The sequence below is a fragment of the Scardinius erythrophthalmus genome, assembly GCF_964197995.2.
Source record: "Scardinius erythrophthalmus genome assembly, chromosome: 23".
Taxonomy (NCBI): Eukaryota; Metazoa; Chordata; class Actinopteri; order Cypriniformes; family Leuciscidae; genus Scardinius; species Scardinius erythrophthalmus.
Genome location: NC_138243.1, coordinates 25,807,475 through 25,835,354, shown reverse-complemented (window position 1 = coordinate 25,835,354; position 27,880 = coordinate 25,807,475). Strand labels below are relative to the sequence as shown.

General features: G+C 38.0%; 1 protein-coding gene across 2 annotated transcripts; it reads left to right on the top strand.

Moving 5' to 3' along the window:
- On the top strand, positions 1-27,750 carry cabp1b (calcium binding protein 1b). 2 transcript variants are annotated; one of them, XM_081355086.1, is made up of 8 exons: positions 13,649-14,206; positions 20,250-20,408; positions 22,238-22,268; positions 23,001-23,144; positions 23,223-23,332; positions 24,463-24,537; positions 24,628-24,700; positions 26,656-27,750. In XM_081355086.1, exons 1-8 carry the CDS (start codon positions 14,078-14,080, stop codon positions 26,679-26,681), a joined length of 747 nt encoding a protein of 248 aa, XP_081211212.1. In that variant the 5' UTR covers positions 13,649-14,077; the 3' UTR covers positions 26,682-27,750. The 2 variants fall into 2 exon arrangements, with proteins under 2 accessions (XP_081211211.1, XP_081211212.1); XM_081355085.1 differs by lacking the exons at positions 13,649-14,206; positions 20,250-20,408 and adding an exon at positions 1-687.
- The last annotated feature ends 130 nt before the right edge of the window (positions 27,751-27,880 follow it).

Here is a 27,880-nt window from a genome sequence, read left to right as displayed (position 1 = left end):
GCTCTCGTGCTCTATAAAGTCATTGACTGTGCTTTCACCGGTGAGACTCCCGCCCGCCCAACGACACGTTTAGATATTCAGGCTTTTGCTGCTACATCTGACTGAACTGAAGAACTTCACGAGTTTGTGGGTGTCAAAATGAGCTCCTCGCTTCCAAAAAGCGAATCCACCACGTCCCTCATCAAAACGAACCGGAGAGTCCGCACGGACCCCGCGAGTCACCGTAACGGTCACCGGCACACGGGAGGCGGCGGCGGGGAATCGTGTTGGACCGAAGAGTGCGACGCCACCGCCCGCAGACCCCTGTGCCAACCGAAACTCGGACGGAAAGGGGAAAAGATCCAGAATCACCGCGGCCAGGATGGATATCATCAGGAGGATGGACTGGAACACTGCAAACCGTCACGGCACCACCAGCACACCATTGACCCTCCGATCCAACTCCACGGGAATTCCCGCACCAGCCGGACGCCTTCGCCGACTCTTTCCCAATCCAAGCGCTCGGAGGAAGCCGCGCTGTTCTTTGAAACGAAGGGCAAGCATCGGACGGGCTCGAATCAAAGCCTCACCTCTAGTCCACCTCCAGCGCATCAGCACAGCAGCACGCGCGTCCCCGGGAGAGCTGGCGCGTACAGCGGCGCGCTTGATGCAGACCTCCATCCCATAGTCAAATCAGTCTTTGGACAGGTAGGGTGACTGTACGATACCACTAAATATAAATAAGTTATGTAGCTGATTCCTGTATCTAAGGTGACTCACACTAGCTACATTTAAAACTACATATACTCAGTAACATGGCAACTAATTAAATTCAACTGTTTACAACTGAGCAAGTTTCAATCAAAAAGTCAATGATTCAAAATGAGTAACAAGGTTTTAAATGGTTATATAGCCTATTATGTGTTTCATCTCATGATGTGGTCGATAACCTTCATATATTTATGAATAGTGCTTTGCACATCAAGCTTTTTAGGTTTAAATGTAGCCTATATATGGAAAAGTTGATGCATCTTCTTTAATCACCTTTTGCCTTTTTACCAGTGCATGATACATTGCCTTGTATAGGCTATACATATATCATTAAAAATTATTCTATTAATATGAGGTCATTAAAGCTGTATGTAGGCTGTATGTAAAAAAAAAAACTATTAATAATATTTTTAGTGTGTCACTGCAGAATGGTAACAATCAATTTATCAACTGTGAATCAACATCACAATAAATTACTAAACATTACAACAAAATCAACAACAACAATGTAAATCAAACTGTCAAACCATAATTATTGTGTATGCCTTGGTGCATGCTGGGAAGGCAGTGAATGCTGAACCATAAAATCATTGAATGCTGGATTCACTCAATCATCTCTTCATTAGGAATTGTTCAAACAGAATGATTATAGCATTCATAGAAAAGCTGTAGATTTTATTCCAAACATGTTTATATTAAGTTAACCCAAATTTAGTAAAAAGAAAATACCATTATTAAAATTATAATAAAACTCAACAGGTGGTCAGTGGAATAAATGGAAATACACACAGTTTAAAAGTAACCACTTTTCTGCATTCCAGCTTTCAGACATTTAGTGCATTTACGTTTTAAGTCACTCTAGATGAAAGTGTCAGCTAAATAACTATCATTAATGAATGTTCTTCCTTATAACCTAATGCTGCCCAGCTGAATTATGGATTATGACTTCATTGTGCATCACAGTGCCTCATAGAAGATGTTCTGAATGTGTAACTTGAGTGCATGCGTCTTTGGGGATATGATCTCTCTATGATCAGATAATGATAAAACTGAATTATGCATGAGGATTTGCAGATTAAAGTGAAACAGAAGTCTCAGAGATGTCAGTTTGAATTCAGTTCAAATGGTGGTCAATCTTAAACCACTGATGGATGAATAATATGCAAATTATATAGTAAACGGGTGGAGCTGTTGTAGAAATTGTAACCGCATGGTTGAAAGTGCATACATGGTGTAACCTGAGGATCATTTTTTTAATCTATTGATATTGTTTGAGATCTTTTGAGGCTCTACAGAAACTTCCAGTAATACACTTTAAGACTTTTAAGAGTATATGACTTATTATGACTTTTTCGATATACACTCTCATGCAGTTGCACGTGTCTATGCACTGTAAGAAAAAAAAGGGGGGAAAAAGGAAGAAATTGTGCTGGTAATTTTGGACATGATACGTTAAGTTTATGGACATTTTATTAACCCTAAAACACAATGCATTTAAATGCGTGATTCAAAATATGAGTAAAACCCCTGTGAAAAATCAATACAATAATTTCCTTCATATTAACACAGTACATTGGCCCTATAAGGACTTTTATTTAGAGTGTGTGTTACAGCGGGACCTGTATCAATGACTCTTCCTCACTGTAAGTTCATGCCGCTTTCTCCTGCTGCTTTCTATCGCTGAAGGACAATAACTAACACCATCCTTCTATTGTGCCACATAAATAACACCCTAATTCAGGTTAAAGCTTCAATAGGTCACAGACACAGAATGGCACACATTCGAAATGAGGACATACCAGAGACTTTATGAAACTAAACTATAACTAAAAAGCCCTAATCCTACACACGAAAAGATTTCTTTTGGCATTTGTACAAATGAAAACAAACAAATGAACACCTCTCGCATATCTGGGGTGTCACAAGACAAGTGTGAAGGTATGGAGCCCCTAAAGGGACATGAGAGGAAAAACTGTATTTCTGTCATGACAACTCTCAGAGTGTTTGGCATGGTAATGGATATGACAATGTTGATATGTTTGGTCTTGGCGGAATAAATTATGCTGTTGTTTATTGCTTCTGCAGAGCAAATATGGTTATTGCTATTGCTGCTGCAGAGCAAGTACAGGACTTGCTACTGCCAATACATACACAACACACTGCTGTATATAGCATACATGAATTCCCCGAAATCTAGCAGATCTATACAGGTGGAGCTGGGGAAGGTGGAGGGTTTCTGAAAGCGCATTGCAACTGCTATAGCAAATGCTGATCAAGTATTTGAAGGTTGAACAGCGAGCTCATTGGCTACTGATACAGCAGGAACCAATCAGCTTTCCCTTTAGAGAATGATGTGATTGCAAGCAGATTGAGTTAAGGACCTATCAGCATGTGCCATCTAGAGTTTCATGAACTTTGTATTTCAGTGCTTTTGCAAATTTCTCAGTGGAACGGAAATGTTTTGCGAGAGAATGCAAAATCTCTCTGGGAACCTTATAATTTTGCAAGAGAACACAATAGCATTGAAAGATACTTTTCCCCCCATTTCATATGTTTGTCCCCTTAGGGGCTCCATAAAAAGGACAAAATAATAGAAAGAAAAGCAAAAGTTGTAGCTTGCAAATTTTTATTAAATAGCAATGTTTGAAAGACCTTGCTCTGGCTGAAACCCAATTTTTACTTCAAGTATAACTCATTTATATAATTTTTAGCTTTAAGGACATTCCCAAATGTGACCCTGGACCACAAAACCAGTCACATGGATACATTTTTTGAAATTGAGATTAAGGCATCACCTGAGAGCTGAATGAATAGGCTTTCCATTGATGTATGGTTTGTTAGGATAGGACAATGTTTGGCCGAGATACAACTATTTGAAAATCTGGAATCTGAGGTTGGAAAAAAATCGAAACATTGAAAAAATCACCTTTAAAGTTGTCCATATATGTCCGTGATTGTGCTGCATTCAGTCACACAAATAAATGGTTTATATATTTACGGTAGGAAATTTACAAAATATCTTCATGGACCATGATCTTTACTTAATATCCTAATGATTTTTGGCATAAAAGAAAAATCGATAATTTTGACCCATACAATGTATTGTTGGCTATTGCCAAAAATATAACCTGGTTTTGTGATCCAGGGTCAAAAATAGTGGTTTTATCAGATTGAGATGACATTTTGAGACATTTCTGCCTCCAGTTTACAATAAATATTAAACACACACACACTAATAGACCTTATATATTTGTGAGGATGCAATGGTTTTCATATTAAGATAATGATATTTGCTACAGCCCTAACTTAAACATACAGTAACCCTCAAACAAACCGGTTGGCATTATTCGATTCAAAGCAAAACATGATTTCAAACAGTTGGAGCACTTCAGATGTCGATTTTTGACATGTTTGCGAGCATACTTTCAATAATTATAGCCCAAGCTAAAAACAGAAACCCTTTATCAATCTGTGAATGTGCTGAAATGAAACAAAACACTGAAATACATTTTAAATGAAAGTGAATTTGTTTATGTGAAGAGAAGGGGGCTGCTTATAAAGAGCCCATTCAGTAGAGTGTCATTATAATCAGAGCAACTTTGAATTTGAATATGTGTTTGATCAATCATTATACCTCTAATACAGGTACAACAGAAATCACATTGTTGCCACAAAGCCTTTTTTTGTGAACCACATCTCTGATAACGTCACAAGAAGCCTATTCAGACACCAAGCATCTGTCTTTTCAGTCAGAAACTCAAGATTCCGTATTGCCAGCAACCAGGCTGAGTGGGTCCTAGTTTTGACATTTTGCTTGTTTTCAAGAGCCTCCCAGGCATCATTAGTCTTTGGCTTTTTGTCACAACCCTTCAGTGTAAGACCTGCTCAAAAGTTTAAAAGCATGTGCATTTCTTGAGAGAACATTCAGCCAAGACTGACGTGACACACGATTGCGATGCCGTACACTGTATGCTTGAGCTCAACTCGTATCCAGAAAAGCCTTGCATCTGTGAACGGAAACGCTGCTGTATTTATAGCGCCGTCGTGTCTATTTTTTTCCTCATAGTGGATTGATATTCCTCAAATGCCGTGTTTCATATTTCCTTATGTAACATCAAGGCCTCCATACAATCCCTACAGAAATCATTCTCCGCCAGTAGGCGCTAAATATAGCAGCTCAAGACCTGATTAGAGAGGAGAGGGGAAAGCTGTCTTTTGTGCTGGAATGAAAAAATTCAAATCCATTAGCTACCTGACACGTGGGGTTTGAAACCGTGAAACCGAAGAGAGGATTCGGGCGTATCATCACCCTGCTGAGACTGATCAAGTGTAAATGACAGAATATGTAGTCACATCTGTGTGCGCATCAGTTTTAAAATGATCATCAGTGTTTAACTGATTGACAAGTGTGATTTTCAATCTAAAATCAACCAGTATTTTAAATATGCAAGCAGTGTGTTATATGTACTCTCTTAAAGGTTTAATGTTCAATTTAGATTTATATCTACAGAAAGAATGTATTGGTGCGAGGGCGGGACAACCTGTCACAGGAATAGCAAGCCACAACCATCCAATCAGAGTTCCCAATGGACAAAATCAAGCCCCATCCTACATTTTTCTTGTTCGAGAAGCCTTTTCACTTATATACATCACAATAGGGAAGAAAATACTATTGCAACTTCTGTTTCATGCCGACTTTACAAAAGCACCCGATTAAAGGTTCTACACTTCTGTAAGAAGGTACATACCCATAATGCTTTGAAACATGAGCAGTCACTTACATTGTATTCACTTACAATTATTTACACAGTAAAGGTGCAGGTCATATTAGCGAAAATGATTTTGCGTGCAAAAAAAGGTTGATAACAAAGGGGCTGTTTACACCTGGCCACTTCATGCGTTTTCTCAGATCGGATAGCTATCTGATTTATCAAAACGATTCCATTTACACCTGGTCACATAAATGTGTTTTTGCGAAACGGATTTAAATCCGATCTTCAATTCCCGCGCTATATGCAGATTTAACGGAGTGCACGTCACCGAAAGCAACAGAAATTAGCTGCATTTTATTGATCATCAGCTAAAATTTCAAAATCAAAGACCGCAATAAGAGAGAGCGGCAACAGCCCGGGTAAGATCATTTTGTTTCTTTACTTTTTATGATGATGATTTTGTGTTAAGCGTCTGCGACTTACTTTCACTTTGATTTGCGATAGTTTGCACGTTGGCTTAATGAAGAGATGCTCAGCTTCTCATCTGTGGCGATGCGTGTTCCAGTAGCGTCGTCATATCTGGCTATAACATGACATATAGCCTATAACACGCTCTCACACGTTTATTTTTTTTAGGATTTTTGGGAGGAGTACAATTTACATATGTGGTTTCAACAACCAGATGCATTTACACTTGTCCAGTTTCGTCTGGAATGCGTCTCAGACCTCCTCCTGAAGTGGTTTGAGCGATCGGATTCAAATCCGTCTCGAATGCGTTTCGGAGGGCATTTACACCTGGTCTTTTCACGATCGGATAGCTATCCGATCTGAGAAAACGCATGAAGTGGCCAGGTGTAAACAGCCCCAAAGAGATATATGAAGCACAGCTCATAAAGAATCACTTGCAAACCAAGCAGCTTTCTGTTGTTCAATCCAGCGAATTCACATGGTCAACTTAAACATGAGGGGCATTTGCTTAGGGAACTTTTTTGGCTTTAAGCGAAATTCCAGATAGCTCAGATTCCTATTGGAATGACTGGATTTCACGAAATTTCAATGAGAAACGGTCAGTTTGACTGGACCTTTTCACTACGATGCTACAATGTATTAAAAAATAAGAATGCTAACTATAGAAAAGTTAACTGGAAGAAATGTGAAATGGAAGAATTGTGAAGAAATATTGATTCATATAAATAAAACTTTTGCATTATTTAAACATGACTAAACTTAAACATAACTTGAATGTAATTGAAATTGAATATTGTTGAATTATTATAATGATTACATTTTTGTCAGATTTCCTTGATATAACAATGAATTGTAGATTTATATTCTTGAACATGGTATGGGAAAACAGGTTTATGGCTGTCATATGATATTTTCTGCTATGTTCATGTGCAGAAAGCTTTGATGTTGCTACTTAACCTTATGGTCTAATTTCACCACTAATTTCCATAATATGTATTATGTTATTAATACATATTCCTACATATTCCAAACATTCACAGATTTTCATAATCTAATCTAATACTATACTCTTGTGGATAAAACATTTCTATAAGCAGGTTTATTGTTGCTGATTGATATGGCATACATCTGAAAATGCACACAAAAAGCTTTTGTTACTTTACCAAAACATATTTTACTATGAACTCTTTAATATACAATATTCACTTTTTTTCTTTTTTTCTTCTTTTTTTTTTTTTTTTTAGAAAAGATTGCAAATTAGTTTTTCAGTGTAACAAATGTGTGCCCTCGCTGATTTCCTTTGTAATATTTTAATGGGTAACACTTCACAATAAGGTCTCATTTGTTAACATTAATGCATAGGTTAACATGAACTGAGCAGAATATTTTTTACAGCATTTATTAATCTGAGCTTCCTTGTCAGATTATTTTCAGCCGCTGTGTGTCGCAGAAGTCTTGTGCCTCTTCTGCTCATAATCTTCCTCTCTCTCTCTCTCTCTCTCTCTCTCTCTCTCTCTCTCTCTCTCTCTCTCTCTCTCTCTCTCTCTCTCTCTCTCTCTCTCTCTCTCTCTCTCTCTCTCTCTCTCTCTCTCGGCAGAAGAGATTAATATCCTAATGCTGGTATAACTTGACCTGACTTGCGTTCACTAATAACGAATTATGCCACTAACCCGCTTTTGGAGATGTGCTGCGTACATCAAAAACAAACACATTTTGCAACGTTGTTTTCACAGTGAGATTTCAGATCAATGCCCTCGCTCTGCCAGCAGGGGTTGCCCGTCTCAATGGAGTCTGACTAAATGACATTCTGTCACTCTTTGTCAAGTCGCTTGCAATCTTCCTCCCTGCTGGATCCAAACTGGGATGGAGGGATACAGTAGATGAGGATATGAAGGTGCAAGTGTGAGAGACCTTTATGTATTATGTAAGAAGCACACAACACTCAGTGTTCGGAGGCAGGTGATGCAGAACCACTTTAGCTCTGCCTCTCACTCTCTTGGCTCCATTTGCACTCTTTTTTTTGGCTTTTTCCGGAGCATTCAGTCGCTCCCGCCCTCCCTCTCCATCCCACTTGGGTCACACCGACCTTGCAAGGGTCTGAAGGGGGGGAAAGATACAGAACAAGAGGGAGGGCGGAAGGCAAACGGAGGGATAGTTGAAAGAACCAGGCTTAGAAAGAAATGTGAAAGCGATTCAAGCTGTGTCGTAAATTCCACGTCATTTCTGTCTCCCATACAATCTCATAGTCTGTGCTATTTATAGAAGCCAGTGTGTGTTTTTTATTAGCCCATGGATTGCAGGGGAGGAAATGCAAAATTTCTAAGCCATTCTCAGTCTGTGTAGTCGAGAGTGAGAGAGAATAGACCTTGAAATACCTTCCTCGGCACATCCCAAAGGAACACGTTATTGCTCATATCTTGATCTTTCATTGCTCAGGAGATTTCGTTCAGTTCTCACCTCAGGAAAAATAAAAAGGTCATTGTCACAATGTTCAGGTCACATTTCAATCAGAATCAGAAGAAAAAGAAAGTCATAAAATTATTTAAAAAATATTTTTAATAAAATTATGATAGAAAAACATAAAATTTACAGATAATTAAAAATATTAAATAAATTAAAAAAATAAAATATAACAAAATGAAATGCAAAATTTGAATGGTCCTATAGCCAATTTGGGAGTAGATTTCACAGTTACGTCACTGCATCTGCACGCACATTGAGGTGCAAAAAACAGCAAATAACAAGAAGAAAACATGCAAGATCCACAGAATAATGGAAACATGTCTTCTTGTGCCTTTGGATGTCAGAATCCCAATGCAAAAAAAGATGCTCTTCGTTTTTCTAGAATACCATCATCAAAGACTTGGTTGTAAGTCATTAAATGGAGAGACTGGACTGATGAAACCTGCAATGATACAGTTTTAAAGCATACATTTGATGTAAACAATAGATTAATATAATATTCACATATGCAGTTAATAAAGAGCATAATGTATCAGCCCAACAGTCAGTTTGTATTAATATTTGAACATATTGCTCTCACAATTGCATGTACGCAAGTTACAAGTAATTTGTATTTTATAACACGCAATTGCAAGTACATGTTTATAGTTTTGTTTAAAAACTCAAGTTTCTCAAGTCTGACAATTTCATAATTGTGAGATATAAATGACCTTGTTTATTCTTTTATTCTGTGGCTTCCACAGACTGCTACTGTAGAATTGTCACTTTCTGTCATCATGTTTTGCCACTCATAAAACACATCATTGCTGTTTGCAAACACTTAAACGGTCTATAGATACAGCTTGATTCATTTATTTTTAACTCGATTTTGATGTTCTTGGCACATTTTGTGATATTCACCCGAAAATAGACAAACTGTGCAACTGTCAAAATACACTATATAGAGCATACAAATAATTGGATTTGGATAGCATATCATTTGAATTTGGAAAATATTCTCAGATCTCATCTGAAACCCCACAATCTGCATGAGGGCCAACAATGACAGTTAAACACACCATTTAAAAGTAGTTTGTATGACTTGTGTGCTATTACACTCGGTTTGACATTACATGTCATTGATTCTCAAGTTAATTGTCATTTTACACCAAAACTAATGCGCGTAAGACTTGGAACGTAAAAAAAGTCATTTTATGGAGCTTTTGTCATACTTTTTGTCCTCATTTACTGTCATTGTATGGAAAAGAGCAGAGACATTTTGCTAAATGTCTCCTTTTGTGTTCTATGAGTTTGGAAAGACGTTACATTGAGCAAATGATGACAGAACCAAAAGTCTCAATTTGCTCTCCATTTAGTCTCATTGCTCACTATGTGAAATTCTTGCAATATTAAAAAGATCCCATTTGGGATTTTTCTTTCCCGTGGTAAGGGAATGTGCGTTCAGGTGCTTTTATAAAACATTTATTTAGAACATCTATTTGTTTTTAGCACAAGTCTTCATAGCACCAAAACATTGCGCCACCCGACACGTTGCGGGTTACCCGAGGCGAGCATTGACACTCAGGTATACAGCAGGTGACTGTGAAGGGTCGAGCGGAGAGAAAGACAGAGTGAAACCAGAGCTAACGAAGCGTCCGGATGGGTGAAAAGAACAACACTTCTGAAGAGCTGCTACATTTTTGATGCTCTTAAAAGAAGGTGAATGAATATTTCAAGAGTTCTGCGTGTAAATCCAGCTCCCTTTTGAGAAACCGACATAAAATGTCTATTAAAGCGAATAATTCAAGACTTTCCAGCAGATTTCTTCAGACAATATAAAAATCTAGATACGAGTATATTCATGATTTTCATCTTTTTTTCAAGTTAATATTTTCTTGCTAATATTCCCAAGGTCAGAGATGTTTCTTTGATCTATGTGTGTAAAGATGAACACGAATCTCTCTGCTCATCTTCCTGTCTCTCTGGCAGCCCGTCGCCGTGTCCAACAGGATTATCCATGACCTCACGGCTTCGTTAAAATGAAGAAGTGCTTATGAACGTTGCTGTCAGAATGATCCGTTTTGTGCATGTGTGGTTCAAACGCTCGAGTTCCTGGAGCTCAAATGCACGAGCGTGACGCCAGCAACACTAAGGTCATGGAAAAATGAATTTTTTGTATGTCATTCGACAGCATAGTACATTTAACATTTATTCATTGAGCAGACACTTATCCAAAGCAACAAATGAGGAACAACACAAATGCAAGTTATTAATCATAATAAGTTGACAGCATTGCAATATATTCTAAACCATGCGGAAAATGTTCCTAACACTGCAAAACAATGATTAATTAACTTGGTATTTTGTATTGGTTTCCAATACAAATATAGGCTATAAACATTATCAAATCAAGATACATACTTGAGAAGATATTATAAGACATAAGATTAGTCTTGTTTTCTGAAATAATCTGAAAAATTTAGTGTTTTTGCTTAAAACAAGAAAAAATATCTGCCAATGGGGCAGTATAGAATTTTTTTAATTTGTACTGGAAAACAAGATGTTTTAAAACATAATTTTTTGCAGTGTATATCACTGAAATGTGTGCATCTGAGACACCACACCAGTTTCTGAAACAAACCTGAAGTTCATTAGCCAATTATCATACATCTAACATAAAAACATCTCAAGGAGTATTAAGTTGGGAATGATGTTCCAGTGCAGTGGTTTTTTTTTTGTTATATATATACTAAAAACTAAAAACACTGCACTGGAACATCATTCCCACCTTAATACTCCTTGAGGTGTTTTTATTCAGTTTAAACCACCATTAAAATGTTATTATGACAGCCAAAACATTGTGAGTCAAGACATATTTTAAATGAACCAAATCATATTAAACACCACTACAGTGTTGTTTTATCACAACATGTAGGGGTTATAGAAGACTGAACATTTTCTGAAAAGCCCAAGCTGATTTTATCAGTAAGATTGCCACACTGTAACTGTGATTGTTTAATGAATGCAATGCAGCTCTCCATAAAAAAAAGTGTGATTGATGTCACTGAAATATTGTAAACATAGCGTACAGTAACACCGGCTAAACAGGTTGTGACGAACCCAGAGCACTAAATCATATCTGTTTATTTAACCTCGACATACTCCTGTAAGCATTACAGTAGTGGAAAGACGACTTAAATGTGCGGATGATTTATGCATACATTCATGCACAGTTATGCGATTCCGACAGTTCAAGAGCCGGTCTGAGCATGTATGGATATGTGCGGGTGTGTGTGCGAGTGTGTTTCTGCGCTGCTGGTGCGTTCTCTCTTGCGGAGTTGACGTTATGAGAGTGGACGGCGCCTGGCTCTGATTTCTGATGTGTTCTGAAGTTCACAATGAGCCTCCGGTGAAGAGGCTGGCTTCAACTAGATGAATCATCCTCACCGACAGAGAGAGAAAGAGAGCGAGAGATAAGCCATACATGAGTAAACCAAATAGATCAGCTGAGAATTAATCAGGAAGGTTAAATGGGCTTACAACAAAGATATTGATAGATCCAGGGGAAAATGGATGTCTTTTTCATAGCTCAGGAGTTATTGACCGGATGTTTCTCTGTAAATGTATTTTTACACATTTACTAACTTAACATTATAGATTGCACCTTATTACAAAAATTAGTGTCGCATGACACAATTAATGTTGCGCTATTACAGCCTACAGAAAGGGGGCAGTAGTGATCACAACAGCAGTGATTAATCAAATAATCATCACATGATGAAGAAGACCGTTTTTATTGCTGAAAACATGATGGCTGCATCCAAAATCGCATACTCTCTTGAGTAGGTACTTATTTTGAATAAGTAATTACTTCACGACTGCTAAAAAGTATGTTCTATGTATGTAGTATGAATGTGTGTAGTATGAATTTGATTCGGACATACTACATCTGCTATGTTGTCATTATCATGTGACCTACCAGCATCAGATGCTTCTCCGCCATTCATAAATCCTCTCCCGTGGCCTCATGGGATTGTAAAGTGTCCATCGTATGCACTCTTCAGAATCTCGCCAGAAATAGTAGATCATCCGGGTACTTTGGCTACTGTTTTACGAGTACTGCGAATTCGGACATACTCTTTTCCGCCTACTTTATAGTAGGGAAGTATGCAATTTCGAATGCAACCAATTACAAGGCACTACACAAAAAATAAAAATGAAAATGAACAAAATAATTTTAAAAGGAAAACATCATATTATTTATCGGGATATTTAAAAAAATGTAAATTCCAAAATTAACTCAAATTCTTTTTGAAAATCTGAAATAAATAGCTTTGTTTTAACGCTCTTGCATTTATAAATTTCCCTTAAATAAAAATATGATTCTATAAAAACTGAATGTGTGCATCTTCAACTATTATGAGTGTAATTTATAATAAAATCAGATACCAGATTAATTTAATTGCTCAATCACATGCCCGACCAACAGACACTGCTGAGAAGAGAATTATAATAAGGCATTTATACAGATTTTAACCAAATAAGATGTTTGTGTTGCAATGGTGGGCATGTTTATGCTGTCACTTAATTTGCATAAATGCTAAAACAATGCCTGCAAGATGTCCAAATAAACATCGCTATCTTTTTTGATTGGCTATGCACATTTTGTGTGATACAGATAACTGATAAATACTCACCATTTGAAGCCAATAATCAATATATTGGCCAATATTAGACATCAATTTACTTTCCAGTGGTTGAATATCACAAATATATAATTTTGTATATACATAAATAATCCACCTAAAATATTTAATAATATTAGATGAATAAATGGAGAGTAATATTAATCTCACTGCTGTCTAGGAGCATCATTTAAGGTTAAAGATTTTTTTTTTTGGTCATTTTTCCTGTTTCCTATTAACACAGAGAGATTGTGAGGCGAGAGTGGCCTAAACAGGAAACCATTGGGTTAAGTAGGCAAGTGCCAGCTCAGCAGGTGAATTCTGGGAAGGGCTTCCTGTTGTCCCCTAATAACCTGCAGTGGCCTTCGGCTGGTGCTCTGCATTTTGGCAGCCTTTGCGCATCCGTGTCTGGTGCCAACCTCAACTTTTCACATGCGGCTTTTGTGTTTTGACGTCCGGTCTTTGATCTGAACACTGCCACTCTTAGCTGGGCGGCACGACTACAAGTGTGTGTATTTTTAGCTCTGTAGCCCAACATCCGTATGTGTGTAATCGACTGTGTTTGCTCGCTCGCGTGTGTGTTTTTGTATTAGTGTCTTCAGCATCTTGCTTGGGGGAAGGTGATACGCTCGTCCATGCGAGCCTCTTTGTCTCTTTTCGCCTTGTTTGGATGGACGGTTTTAAAACTGAGCAGCTGAGAGTGAGGGAGAGGGAGAGAGAGAAAGAGGGAGGGAAATGAGGGGAAGAGAGAGTGGGGAAAAAGAAGGGAGGGTGAAAGGGAGAGAGAGAGAGAGTGCAAGCAAGTGAACAAGCAATCTTGGCTTTTCTCTTCTGAGCATCCCTTCACACTGAGACACATGTCTCCTTTTCCTGATCCCTCCATCCACTTCTTCTCTCCTTCATTCCTGTCACCTTGACATCCAGCATCGCCACCCCTCGATCATCTATATCCTTCCCCTAAAATCCATCTTTCCTAGAAGATAAGCCTACAGACCTCATCTCACCATCTGTAATCCATGCATGGAGACATGTGGATGCATGCACACGCGCGCATGTTGCCGCTTTGACTCTCAAGCGCGCAAAATTAGCAGAAGGGACTTTACTATGGGAAACTGTGTTAAATCGCCGCTCAAGAATTTCTCAAAGAAGGTAAGATGCTCTTTCTGATAGCTGAGAGTGTGTGTGTGTGTGTGTGTGTGTGTGGGCTACGGACTCGACCCAGACCTGGACTGTGTTGCATGGACTGTCAAAGATGAGTTTAATAGTCATACTCTGAATTCCACTGAGCGTAGCTGTATACAGTAATATAATGGTAATTCTCAATGAAACAGAATCTGGACTGACTGAACTTGAAATTGATGAATTTATTGAGTTTTTGTATGCTAAAGAGAGCTAGAAAACCTAAGAAACCAATCTGGAGTAGCAAAAACATTACTATTAAAAAAACTTGCTGCATCAGGATGTTGGATGTTTGGTTGCCACTTTTGACCTTGGAAGTTGCTGGACATGTTCATGAATTAATATGTTTAATGATATGCTAGATCACGCTGCCTTAAAGGGATAGTTCACCCAAAATGAAAATTCTGTCATTAATTACTCACCCTCATGTTCCAAACCCGTCATTGGTTCTTGCTGAAGCTCAAACGTGCTGCGTAACACGAGAATGAACCTCATTGGTTCTTGCTGAAGCTCAAACGTGCTGCGTAACACAAGAATGAACCTCATTGGTTCTTGCTGAAGCTCAAACGTGCTGCGTAACACGAGAATGAACCTCATTGGTTCTTGCTGAAGCTCAAACGTGCTGCGTAACACGGGAATGAACCTCATTGGTTCTTGCTGAAGCTCAAACGTGCTGCGTAACACGAGAATGAACCTCATTGGTTCTTGCTGAAGCTCAAACGTGCCGTCGTAACACGAGAATGAACCTCATTGGTTCTTGCTGAATCTCAAACGTGCTGCGTAACACGAGAATGAAGCTCATTGGTTCTTGCTGAAGCTCAAACGTGCTGCGTAAGATTGCGAGTTGTAAGTTGATGAAAGTTTATATGTGAATAAAAGCTTAAATTAAATCCGTTCATCATATAAAGTCTCTTCAGAAATATTTGGACTAAACCGCTCGATTCATATGGATTCGTTTCTGAACTTTTTGAAGCGTCAAAGTGTCAGTTGTGAAGCTGTCAATGGAAAGCTCTCAGATTTCATCAAAAAGATTTTCATTTGTGTTCTGAAGATGAAAGAAAGACTTAAGGGTTTGGAATAACATGAGGGTGAATAATTAATATCAGAATTAGAACTTTTGGGGGAACTATCCCTTTAATGTACCAGCAGTATAACTGCGTTTAATGATATTATACCCTAAAAGTTCTTGACAATGTTGCTGTTCTGAAAGGTTTCAGAAGTTCTTCTCAATCATCTCTAGATAACTTGGAATGTGCACAATCAAGGATTAGCATGAGATATCAGGTGCTGGCACCTGCTAAGAGCCCAATGGCACAGGTTTCTTCGGAAGAATATACAAGCTGGCACCTTACAGCCTTGGCAACAGATGGAGTGTGAAGGTCATGTGCAAATAGAGGGGAGATGCAACTCACATTGTTTGCACAGACATATATGTGCATGCATCATGCAACCACATTAGAGTGGGAACATTTAAAAAAGCTTGACCAGTAGTTTCAGAAGCTTCATGGCAAGATCTTTCGTATATGAAGCCAAATGAGACTTTTTGTGCGTGTATACCTCAATCTTGCCCAACAGTAGGATGCAGATTACTTTAGCCGCATGTGGTAGGACAGGATGGCAGGAAGAGATCTAATGAATAGAAATTAGATCTAAAGGAGAAAAAAACTTTAGGTTAATAAAATCAGTTTGATGTCAATGTAAAAACCCACTTTACTGTAATCTGTTTTTGCAAGTAAAACAGGATATTAAGTGAGAAAAAGTGAGGCTTTTGTCAGTCAGGAATTGATTGGATCGTAAAAAGTGAGCGAGTCATGTGGCTGGAGGGGAGGAGTTAAAAAAAAAACAGGGATTCATGACATCTGAAAGGAAAGTCGTTTCAGAGGCATAGCAAGTTTTTATAATTTGATGAAAGCCCTATCTCAGAGCCCTATCTTGCACCCAGCGCAATTGACTTTGTACACTGACGCATTCCTATTTTGCACCCGCGCACAGCCGACTTTTCCCTCCACAGATGCACGTCGGTAAATTAGGGAATGAACTTGCACTCCCGGGGGCGGTTAAGTGAAAAGAGGAGGCGTGTTCCGGCGCAAACGTTCCCTGGTGCTATTTTGCAGTTTCAGAAAACAATTCCGCCACAGACCAGGAAAAACCTAGTCTAAAGTCAGTGGCGCGTTATTCAGCAGATGCTATTTTAAGGGAGCATGCTTGGCCATAATGTAGCGTGTGCACAACACGCATACACTTTGCTTCTCTCATCTACACAGACGCAGGCAGCAGTTCCCATTTTTGCAAACCATACATAATTACAAGGAAAAATATTACCACACAAGGGAAATCATTGTGGTGTCCATGAAGATGTGAAAAAATAGGCATAAATCTAGCTTACACATTTATCCAAATTATTATACGCCTGTTTAACTGAAGCTAATTTGGGTGGGTTTCTCCCATCCCCATACAATGTCACTTCTCTCCGCCGTTATAATAGCAATCCGCCATGGAACAAGCGCGCCTGCTTTTAAAAGGAAAGTGAGATGACGCTCTGATTGGTTTATTTCACGTTACGCCCAAACCACACCTATGAGTAATGTAGCTACTTCAGACCAACCCATTTTAGATTTGCGTCGGGTCAAAAGAGTAATTTATCCTGAGATCCGCCCACAAAGTTACTTGTGTTTCGCGTTTGATACTTGCGTTTCAGATTGTTAAAATAGGGCCCTACAATTGCTGCGCCCCAATTCGCCTATACCTATACTATGCCCTAAAGTATGTACTCTTACCTTGTGAAGAAAAAGTACATACTTTTGAGTGTGTACCAGAAGAGTAGGCAAGTTTTGGGATATGCTACTGTGCCACGTCATAGTTTTTATTAATATTTTGAATTATCTTTTATTTGTATATTTTCAGTTTTTATTTTAATGGTACATTTGAGTAATTTTATTGTTTTTTTAAATTTAAATATTACTATTTAGGTTAATTTATTTTTTATTTCAGTTTTAGTTTTTCATTTACATTTTAGTGCTTTATAAACTTATTTCAGTCAGTTCTTCGTACCGTACTGGACAGAAAATTAGTAGCACGTTGATCTGCCAGTCGTGGGTCTGAATACTCGGAATACTCTCTTCGTGTTTTTTGCATAATGATGCATTTAATAGTTAATGACCAAACGTATCTTTATAAAAGTTTACAATGTTGTTGCGGATTAATTAAATATTTTTCGTCAGGTAGTATTTATTATTGATCACTCAAACCCCTTTACCTAAACCTCTCTACTCAGCCCCGCACGTCCACCACATTTGTAATTCTGAACCAAATCCTCTTCAAAAAAAGCACGATGGGTTGTGGGCAATATTAGAGCTGTTGATTAGCTAATGATTAGCTCTTAGATGACGTTGGTCTTCTCTTTAATTAACCTGTGGGTCTGTCAGTAATTGGGGAGATGCTCTTTGTGTGTTTGTGAGTTATATTCCGTGTGCTCTTCACCTCTCCTGTCTGTCGGCTAATTGGTCATTATAATGTGCTGGCTGACTGGTTTCATTCTTATCCTGATTAGCCCTCCACTAAACATGAGCAATACGTTCTCAAAACATACTTGGTTTTTTGAGAATCTACTCTCATATAATGATGTTGGTTAGTCCACATCTTCACCCATCAATGATCGAAATGCTCGTGATCAGTGAGTTTCATTTGGCGAGAACCACTTGGATTTGTTTTTAAAATACCTTAAGCTTAGTGTGATTATTTGTTTTTATGGCAGCAATCAAATGGCATGGCATTGCAGCAGTGTGCCGCGAGTATGAAAGTGGATGAATTATTCAGTTTGAATGATATCTGATCTTAAAGGTTCTGTCAGTTGCTGAAAGGGAAGAGAGAATAGAGGGCAAAGTCTGGCACAATGTGATTTACCCAAATAGGACATGTTCCTGGATAAACAGCCTTTCTTGGTCTTGCATGGAACAATGTTCCCGTCAAACAACCATATCCCTAATGGTACATTTCATGCAAATTCGGATGTGGGATGTTGCTACCCGATATCTCTGGCCTCTGATTATATAGATTCAGTTGTCTGTTCTGTTGTCTGATGCTTATGATTAGAATAAAAAAGATGGTTTACCATATTTGTTTTTGAATGAAATCATTATGTTCGATGAATGCTAAATAAAATGATCGTGTTGATGTGCGTGTTTATATGTCACAAACTTCAAATTGATCTTCTGATGTGCGCACACTGCACAAATATAGAGTTTCCCGCTGTTGGCACATACTAAGCATAATCCTTCCATCGCTTCTTTTCTTTATTTTAAAAAGCAGACTTAATATTGATCTATTTCGGGTCATAACTAGGAGACGACAAGCACATAAAGCTTTGTGCCGTGCTGCTTATATTTGTCAAGCCGTGAAAACGTCTACTTGTGATCCAATCGATGCATCTTAAAGGTATTTTCATAGAGGCTAGCAATAGCAAGCTAGCTTTAAAACATAAGATCCCAACCTCTCTTCAGAGCATTTTCAAAGTTACGCCTCCTTCAAAACACATGAACGCATACAGCAGGGAGCAAATAAAAGCATAATTAGAGACAGCGTTAAACTACCTCATGTCTCAAAGCACATAACATTACAATAATAATGAACATACATTAAAGAGCATTGACCTGTTCCACCTGACTGCTGCAGATTAACTTTGCCGTTGATAGTGTTGACATTGAAATGAATAAATTTGAGTCACAAACCGCTCTGAGTATAACATCACAGATTTCCATCTCTTCCATATTACAGTAGTTATGGTGTGAACGCAGCATAAGCTTATTGTTTTGGTTGAGGAGGAACTGTAAAAGGCGGCTGCTGTTTCGGTTGCGGCGCTCTGTGACTAACGTCTGTCTAACGCTGCATAGCATGAAACGCTCTGTGACGTGGTGTCTGCGCGAGCAGGTGCGCGGAGGGAAGAAAATACATGCATTGATAGGCAGGTAGGACATCAAATCATTGCATTCAGACCTAATGACCTTTTATGGCCCTACACCTTCTGCAGATGATATATATACACATAAATACATTTAAACCACTTAACTTAGTGATTGCTTTCAGGATGCGAAGAGACTTTCAACCAGCATAACAAAAAAAAAAATCTGGATCAAATCACCTACCCTGCCTTTAATACCAGGGGTAAACAGGGCCAGAGACGATGCATTTTGGTCGAGCGGATCACAAGTAGACAAGGGAGACTCATTCCCGTTTACACCTGGTGTTTTAACTCGTCTCTTTTGTCCACTGTCGACTGCTTCGGTCCTGATTACTTCGAGGGTAGGGTCTATGGGCGGGTCCCTCTGTTTTCGTCAAAACACCAGCGGGAGGTTAAATGTTTATGTGCACTAACATTGCGTCAGAGTTCTGCTGCTTGTGTTGTTAAAAAAAAGCATAATGTTAAGAGTCGACAAGTTTTCTTTGGACTGCATCTTCGGCCCACACTGAGATGGGGCACCAGGTGCACGTGCCTGATGAAGACCTGATCGATCTAAACGTTGCACTGTTCATAAATAAATATATATAGTATGGTGCTGTAACTTCAGAGTGTGGACATTATTTTTTCTTTTTTTCATAAAATACATTTTCCATCATGCTCTGTTGCAGCACAGGAGTAATACACCGATTAGAGAGAAAGTGAATTATGAAACTGTCAAGAGAATCAATTTTATTCCAACTCTAATCTCGTAAACAAGGACCATGATCTCATAAATAGGAGCTTCCCAGGAGACCCTGAAAGCAATATGCTGATCCAGTTGGGTAAATCACATTAAGCGCACAGTCTGAAGATAGAGCTCTGCTCACGGAAAGATACTAAAAAAGTTTCAATTAATTTTCAATCAGTCTCTTGACCTGACGGCTGACTGAATTGACTGACTGACTGACCCGTCCATCCATTGTGTCAGACAACCTTGTAGTTTCTAATTGTGTCTTTACACCACGTTCCCTCTCACTTACTTGTCCGGGGCCGTTGGGACATGATGGCTGCCCTCAGGACCGGAAGCGCAGCTACAAAGCAGTGAAGTCATGTGAGGAAGGGGTGACATCTGGAGAGGCCCTCGCGGCCTTGGCTCAGAACTCGACATACATGCACAATGTGCTCGGGCCTGCCTGCATCTTCCTCCGCAAGGGCTTCGCTGAGAGCCGGAAGGCTGTACGTAAGTCTGGACATGCACATCTACACACATGTGATCATGCAAAACAAGGGATTAAGTGCAGTCATCATCACTAAATAAAGTTGTATTATCCTGAAAGAGTTTATTTTGCAGTATCGACTGGCTGACTTTACAATATAAAATAAATAAAAATAATACACGTTAATAGTTTAAATATACAAATTGACAAAGTTTGTATATACAGTTTAGTAGGAACTACCAGAATCAAGCATTCCAGAGATCATGCAATAAATGTAAAAAAAATTTCAGAAATTTAATCTGTACTCGGAAATAGTATCCATAAAAATGGTCAAAAAATACAGAGATCATCTGTAAATGGGTATTTGACATCCCTTTTTCTGTGATGTGACATGCTATATTATCTAGTTTAAACAGCATTTTGCCAGTTAATGTGTAATTATTTATGTAAAAAGCTTTTATGAGCTCACTGAGAGATTATTTGTAGTTAAAGTGGACTAATGAAGGCAAAAGGATGGGGGGAAAGCACATTATAAATGCAGCTGTGCTTCCGCTCTGATGAATCTTAAGCGATACAGCAAAATAAATCCTATTTTACCAGAGTTGTGAATGTGAGTTCGAAGTATGTATTGAATATGATACAATATCACATAGCCTGTATTGAATGTTATGACTGTGTACCGCCCGAATGGTCAATCTCTATTGACTCTATGAACATTGCAGTCTGATTCACAAATGAATGACTCTTATGACTCAGTTCTTTGAGTCAGAACCATACAGCGCGACCAATGTAGTGTAATTGCCGAATGAATGACTCTGATGAGACGGTTCTTTTAACGAATCAAAAATATATAGAGCGACCAATCTGATTCCCAAACTAGTGACTTTTATGAGCCGGTTCTTTTCAGTGAATCAAAAACATATATCACAACCAAATGAGTCTGATTCCTGAAAGAGTGAATATGAGCTGGTTCTGAAATGACTAAAACAGTTTCTGATTTCTGAACAAATGATTCTCATGAGCCGGTTCTTTTAATGAATAGCCTAGTTCAACAAATGAGTTACTGGTTTGAATCAAGCGGACAATTCCTTCACTGAACTGAACCCATTTGAGTGGTTAATGACTCTATACATGTATAAATTCACATACACACACACACACACACACACACACACACACACACACACACACACACACACACACACACACACACACACACACAGACAGAGTTATGAACAATATTAATATATATATAGTTTTTGAATACAAAATATGGTAAGCACTGATACAATTTTGAGGTACACAAGGCTGTTTCTTTTTTCAACTGAAGACATTTTGCAGACCGTCATAAAGAAGCGGTGCTGCGTGTGTGTTTATGTATGAATCGCAGGGATCTGCGTTTATTGGTCACGTGATTGAGTTCCTCTGCAGGAGGGTGTCAGAGAGTGTTTGGAGGTGAGCTTGTGTTCGAGGAGATGTGTGAAACAGGGAATGTGGGGATCAAATAAAAACTAACTGCTTAAGCTGATTATGAGAGATCAATCCTGAGTTTATATGTGCTGTTCCAGATTACTTAATCCAAATGGGAAGATCGAATTAAAACATCAGACGTAAATTCCCTTAGAGACTAAGGGAAACCATGAAAAGGTTGGGTGTATTAGTTTACTTGTGCCATTGTGATCCTAATGCTGTAATGAGTTGCCGCTTCTCTCTAGCAGGGAATGGTGCATTGAATTAAATGACTGGATTCTTCACAGTGGGAGAGGGATGCAGCTGATGTCATCAATGGAACAAAACTGCGCACATTTGTGTGGATTGTTGTTGATTGCTTTGTTTATTGTGTTGCAGAACAGAGAGCTGAGACCAGAGGAAATGGATGGTAAGTTCTAGCTCATTGCTAATAATCAGAAATGTTTCTTGAACATCAGCATATTAGTATGATTTCTGCAGGATCATGTGACACTGAAGACTGGAGTAATGATGCTGAAAATCCAGCTTTGACATCACAGGAATAAATTGTGTGTGTGTACTTTGTTTTTACACTAGTAAAAAGGACAGTTGTCTTTCTTGCATCTATAAAACCTGAGATTACCTAAAACACTGTTATTTTGCTGCCTTGAAAACTCCACAACATTCCAGCCTTTAATTCCATAAGCGTCTTTCATAAAGCATTTTAATAATAAGACAAAGATTATCTCATCCTCTGTTCCCTGCAAATGCATTATAAATAAGCCATTCATAGTAAACATGCAGTTATTAGATTGATTGTTTGATATTAAACTAAACTGAACTAGAGTGTTTTGATCATGTAATTTCTGGCATTCTGGCAATGTGTGAAAATTCTCGCAATGAAATTTCGCTGGATACAATGTGTCAATTGTTCCATTTTAATTTGAAGGGCTTTTATTTTTTTCCGAGTAGAGAGGGTTTGCAAAAAAGTATTTAGTTACAAGTGTTTTGGTCATTTATAGATACATTGTTGTGCTTTGTAAGTGCTTTGCAATTGTCTTCAAAATTGATTTGCATGAGGGAAGTTCGTACTATAAAATATTCTCGACTCCCTCTCAACTGTCCTCTTTTTTTTTTCCTGACCTGCTTTCCATCTTCACAGAGCTACGAGAAGCCTTCAAAGAGTTTGATAAAGACAAAGACGGCTTCATTGGCTGCAAAGACCTGGGGAACTGCATGAGAACCATGGGATACATGCCCACTGAGATGGAGCTCATCGAACTGAGCCAGCAGATCAACATGAACCGTAGGTTTTCTTCAACATGCATGGCTCTGTTTGATGCTGCCTACATAGGAAGCTCACTTAGTGTCCTCTGTCTTATAGTGGGGGGGCATGTGGATTTTGAGGACTTTGTGGAGTTGATGGGCCCCAAACTTCTGGCTGAGACGGCGGATATGATCGGAGTAAAGGAATTGAGAGACGCTTTCAAAGAAGTGAGTGAGGTAGAGCTGGACGATTTGGAGAAATAATCAAATTGTGATTTTTCTTATAAAAATCATGATGGTGATTTAAAAAAACATTCCAGCTTTGCTGTGCTTGTTTGTAGGGCTGCACAATTTGGCCAGAATTTTGATATTATATATCAGTATGGCTTTAAAAGAATAAAAATAATTATTATTATTAATTATATAGACATATAAAACATACAAAATAAAAATGAAATATTTCACTGCACATAAAATGGAGTATTTAAGAAACATATGATAATAAATATTTTTTTTACATTACAACTGTAAAAATCTAATTGTTTTTTTTTCTGATAAAATTCCAGGTTTGCTGTGCATGTTTGTAGGGCTGCACAACTGACCAACATTTAGTGATTTTATATCAATATGTCCATAAAATAATAATAATAAATATTATTATTGTTGTTGTAGTAGTTTTTTATAGCAATTATAAAACAATAATAATAAATTATTATTATATAAAATATAATTTACTATTACTATATTTGTTACTATATAATATTTTTTACTATATCATTTGCAATTACTATTGTAATATTTCACTATACAATAAAAAATATTTTATAAGTATATAAGAAAAATAATATGATAATATAATGATTTATTTTACATTACAACTGTAAAAATCAAATTGCGATTTTTCTGATAAAAATTGCTATTGTGATTTAAAATGCAATTTTAAAACCATCCCAGGTTTGCTGTGCAACACAATCTGGCCAGCATTTTGTGTATATATCTGTATGGCATTAATAATGCCCACGTGTAAGAACAGTGTCGCGCTTCAAACTGAAACATGCAGCACATAATATATATATTTCATTAAATCGCAGCCTTTGTGATGATTTCGGTTTTATTTCAATGAAAAGTGCAGCCATGAGGTGAAGAACATGAAAATAGCTCATAAATGAAACGGCAGAAAATTAAAAACAAGGGGAAAATGAAGAAATAACATTAACAAATATCGTGTACCGTTTCTGTGTAGACTTCCTGCTTTCTTTGTAAAACACAGTAAAATTGCTTAAATTTGCCATTCAAAGCAGGATGATTTGGATCCAGACATGTTAGAGAACACTCTTGTTTTGTTCTCCTTCTCTCAGTTTGACACTAACGGAGACGGTCAGATCAGTACAGCAGAACTCAGAGAGGCCATGAAGAAACTGCTGGGCCAGCAGGTGCTGTTATTTACTATGCTGAACCATCTGAAAGCTTTTAGTTCTCCTCCAATTCTCTTTTCATCACTTTATTGATCCTCTTTCCTTCAGGTGGGTCACCGAGATCTGGAGGACATTCTGCGGGACATCGATTTAAACGGAGACGGGCACGTCGACTTCGAAGGTGAGCCACCTTGTGTTGATTTTGCGCTGCTAATCAGTAATGCTAATTTCACTGCTGCAGTGTCTATACTGCTGCGCAACAGCTTGATTCAATCAGTTTATGCGGCCTGGGAGAAAAATGATCCGTCCGCTATAACCCAAAAAATATTAGATTCACGTTCCCTCAGTGTTTCTGCAGTGAAATGTAATTAGAAAAAAATCATAATTCCAGGGTAAATCCCAAATTTAATTATATGTTTGTTCTATTTTTGTTTTCAAAGTTATTAAAGTAGCAATCAACCTAAAGTAGCAAGCATTCTTGTGCTTTAAAGGGATAGTTCACTTTGAAATTAAATTTTGGTATGTTTTAGCTTACCTCAAGGGCATCCAAGATGTAGGTGTCTTTTTTCCGCAGTGGTTTCAATTTTGATATTTTTAAGTCAAACCGTTCTTGTCTGTCAGTCATATAATGCAGGTCTATGGTCACTGTCTCAAAGAGCATGCACAGAGAAGTCCAAATTAAACAATTCCCCATCGTAAGTACACATTGATGGCCTAAGACACGAAACGAGCGGTTTGTGTGAGAAAATGAACAGTATTTATATCGTTTTTACCTCTACACAACCACGTCCAAGTTGTCTGAGGGCACGCGCGCTTCCTGGTGTGTGACGTGTACGCGCGTTCTGGCTTAGTCTGCGCAAGCGCCGGAAAGTGTACAAGAGGTAAAAACGATATAAATACTGTTCGTTTTCTCACACAAACTGCTCGTTTCGTGTCTTAGGTCATCAACGTGTACTTATGATGGGGAATTGATTAATTTGGACTTCTCTGTGCATGCTCTTTGAGATAGTGACCATAGACCTGCATTATATGACTGACAGACAAGAACGGTTTGACCTAAAATAGCAAAATTGAAACTACTGCGGAAACAAAGACACCTACATCTTGGATGCCCTTGAGGTAAGCTAAAACATACCAAAATTTAATTTCAAAATGAACTATCCCTTTAAGAATAAAAAATACATAGATACTCTTACGTTCACAGCCCAAACTAACCAGACCATGGTTCATTCAGAGGGAAGATTGAAGAAACCTTGACTAACATAAGTGGACTTCAGGGAAAAATGCAATGCAAAAGATAGGACTGAGACAAATGATCCCTATTTTTGGATCTATTATTATTTCTTTTGGCGCCTGTTGCTGTGAGCCGCTGTGTCACACAGTTTAGCTGCTAGTGAATCTCATCACGGTGAAGGCGGTAAAGTGACAGTAGTAGAGCTGTCAACCAGATTATCTCTTAACCACGGGATTATTTCACCTCTCAGATTAACCACGCGCAAAAAGAGCATGAAAACGGGAAGGACAGAAATAGCTAGCGCTGTTACTCCTGTTGATGACTGGAGGTGTGACAGTTTAACGTCCTCTTGCTGTATTTTGAGCTCGGGCTAAATTTGACTCATCCGAGGTCAGTAGTACATTTCTTTTTTTTTTTTTTTTTTTTGCAGAGGAAATTTGTAAAAGAAGGATTTATAGAGCAGTGGTTCCCAAATGATGGGTTACGACTCAAAACTGGGTCACAGACAGCAAGGGGAAACAATGCCAAATTTAAAAATAACACAAGGCAACATAATAATAGTAATAATCCACAGTTTGTACAGAATAAATAGACATGTCAAGTTCAAAGGGGGAGAAATATTATTGTTAACAACAAAACCTTAAACTTGAACTATAACATGAAGAAGAATGAACTATAAAACTGTATTTTCATTTGAATATATTTATGGATATTTGTGTGTGTGGCCTGGTAAACCCTATGTTATGAGGATAAAATGTCCCACAAAGATGGCAATATTCGAAATCCTTGGCCTTGTGGGGACATTTTTAGTCCCCATAAAACATGAAAACACAAAATGAGTGTGTGTGTGTGTGTGTGTGTGTGTGTTAAATGAAACCACTTTCTGATCTTTCTTCTTCCAGAATTCGTGCGAATGATGTCTCGCTAGAGGAAAGGTGGACAAACCACATCAAAAACTGGATCTCCTGTGCTCTGACATAGGAAGATGAGGATGGAGGAGATGAAGAGGAGAGGAAAGATTAGGAGGAAAGGGGAGCAGCCTCACAAGAGGAACTTCCGGAATATGACCTCTGACCTCAAAGCACAAATGAAAGAACTGCACTGTAACCTTCTTTTCCTGGTAAAATAAAGGTTAGAATAACAGTGGCAATGAGAGGATGCCTCACTAATACTGTGATCTCTGATATATATTTGTGAAACGGGTTTTTAACCCCATAAAAAGCCTGCAATGTGTCTGATGCAAAAAACGCCCCGAGAGCAACCTTTCAAAAAAAAGCGAGTGATCAAATTGCTGAGCTAATAAGCATCAAAATATCCAGTATACTTTCATTTACTGGCATCTCACACCTACTTTGTGACAGTAGGGTGCAATAACATTGCTGTTTCATATTTAAGCTATTTATTAATATTTGTAAAGTATATAGAGATGAGTGTGTATAGTTTCCCTGGCTGTTTTACAGTAGCCTATGATATATTAGATTATCACAAAGATTTTATTTTATATATCAATGTACTGGGAAATGCTGGAAATCTTTGCTATCAATCATTTGCTATTTATTGTACAATACATCGGACCTATGCACTACTGTATGCGTGGACATATTTTTGAAAAAGTTGAGAAAGATTTGCCATAAAGAAAACATTAAACTGCCCTTTTTTGCACATTGTCCTTTGCATGAATGCTAGTGCTGATGCAATTATGAGTCAACACAGCAGAAGAGTAGCCTACTGTAAGCATACTTTGTGTAGTTTTGTCCTGTATTTAAATGTTGTGAGTTTAGTTAACAGTCAGATGAGCGTCTTTGATCTTAATTCACTCTTTGAGAATGGGTGTGTGTGTGTGTGTGTGTGTGTGTGTGTGTTTGAAAGAGAGAGAGAGTGGATTGGATTTCTTGTATCTTATTTGTGTGATTTCAAGTTTGTCTTAAATGAGTTATTCTATGCATGCCAAAACAACTTTTTGTAGAGTGTAGATTTCATTAAAGAGTTGTGCAATCAAAGAGTTCGGTTTACCTTGTATTCTTCAAACACCAAGACCAAACAATGAAAATAATAAAGCAATTGAATTACTGACCCACATTTAACGTCGCAAACAGACACATTGTATATCAAGTGCTCAGTGCAATA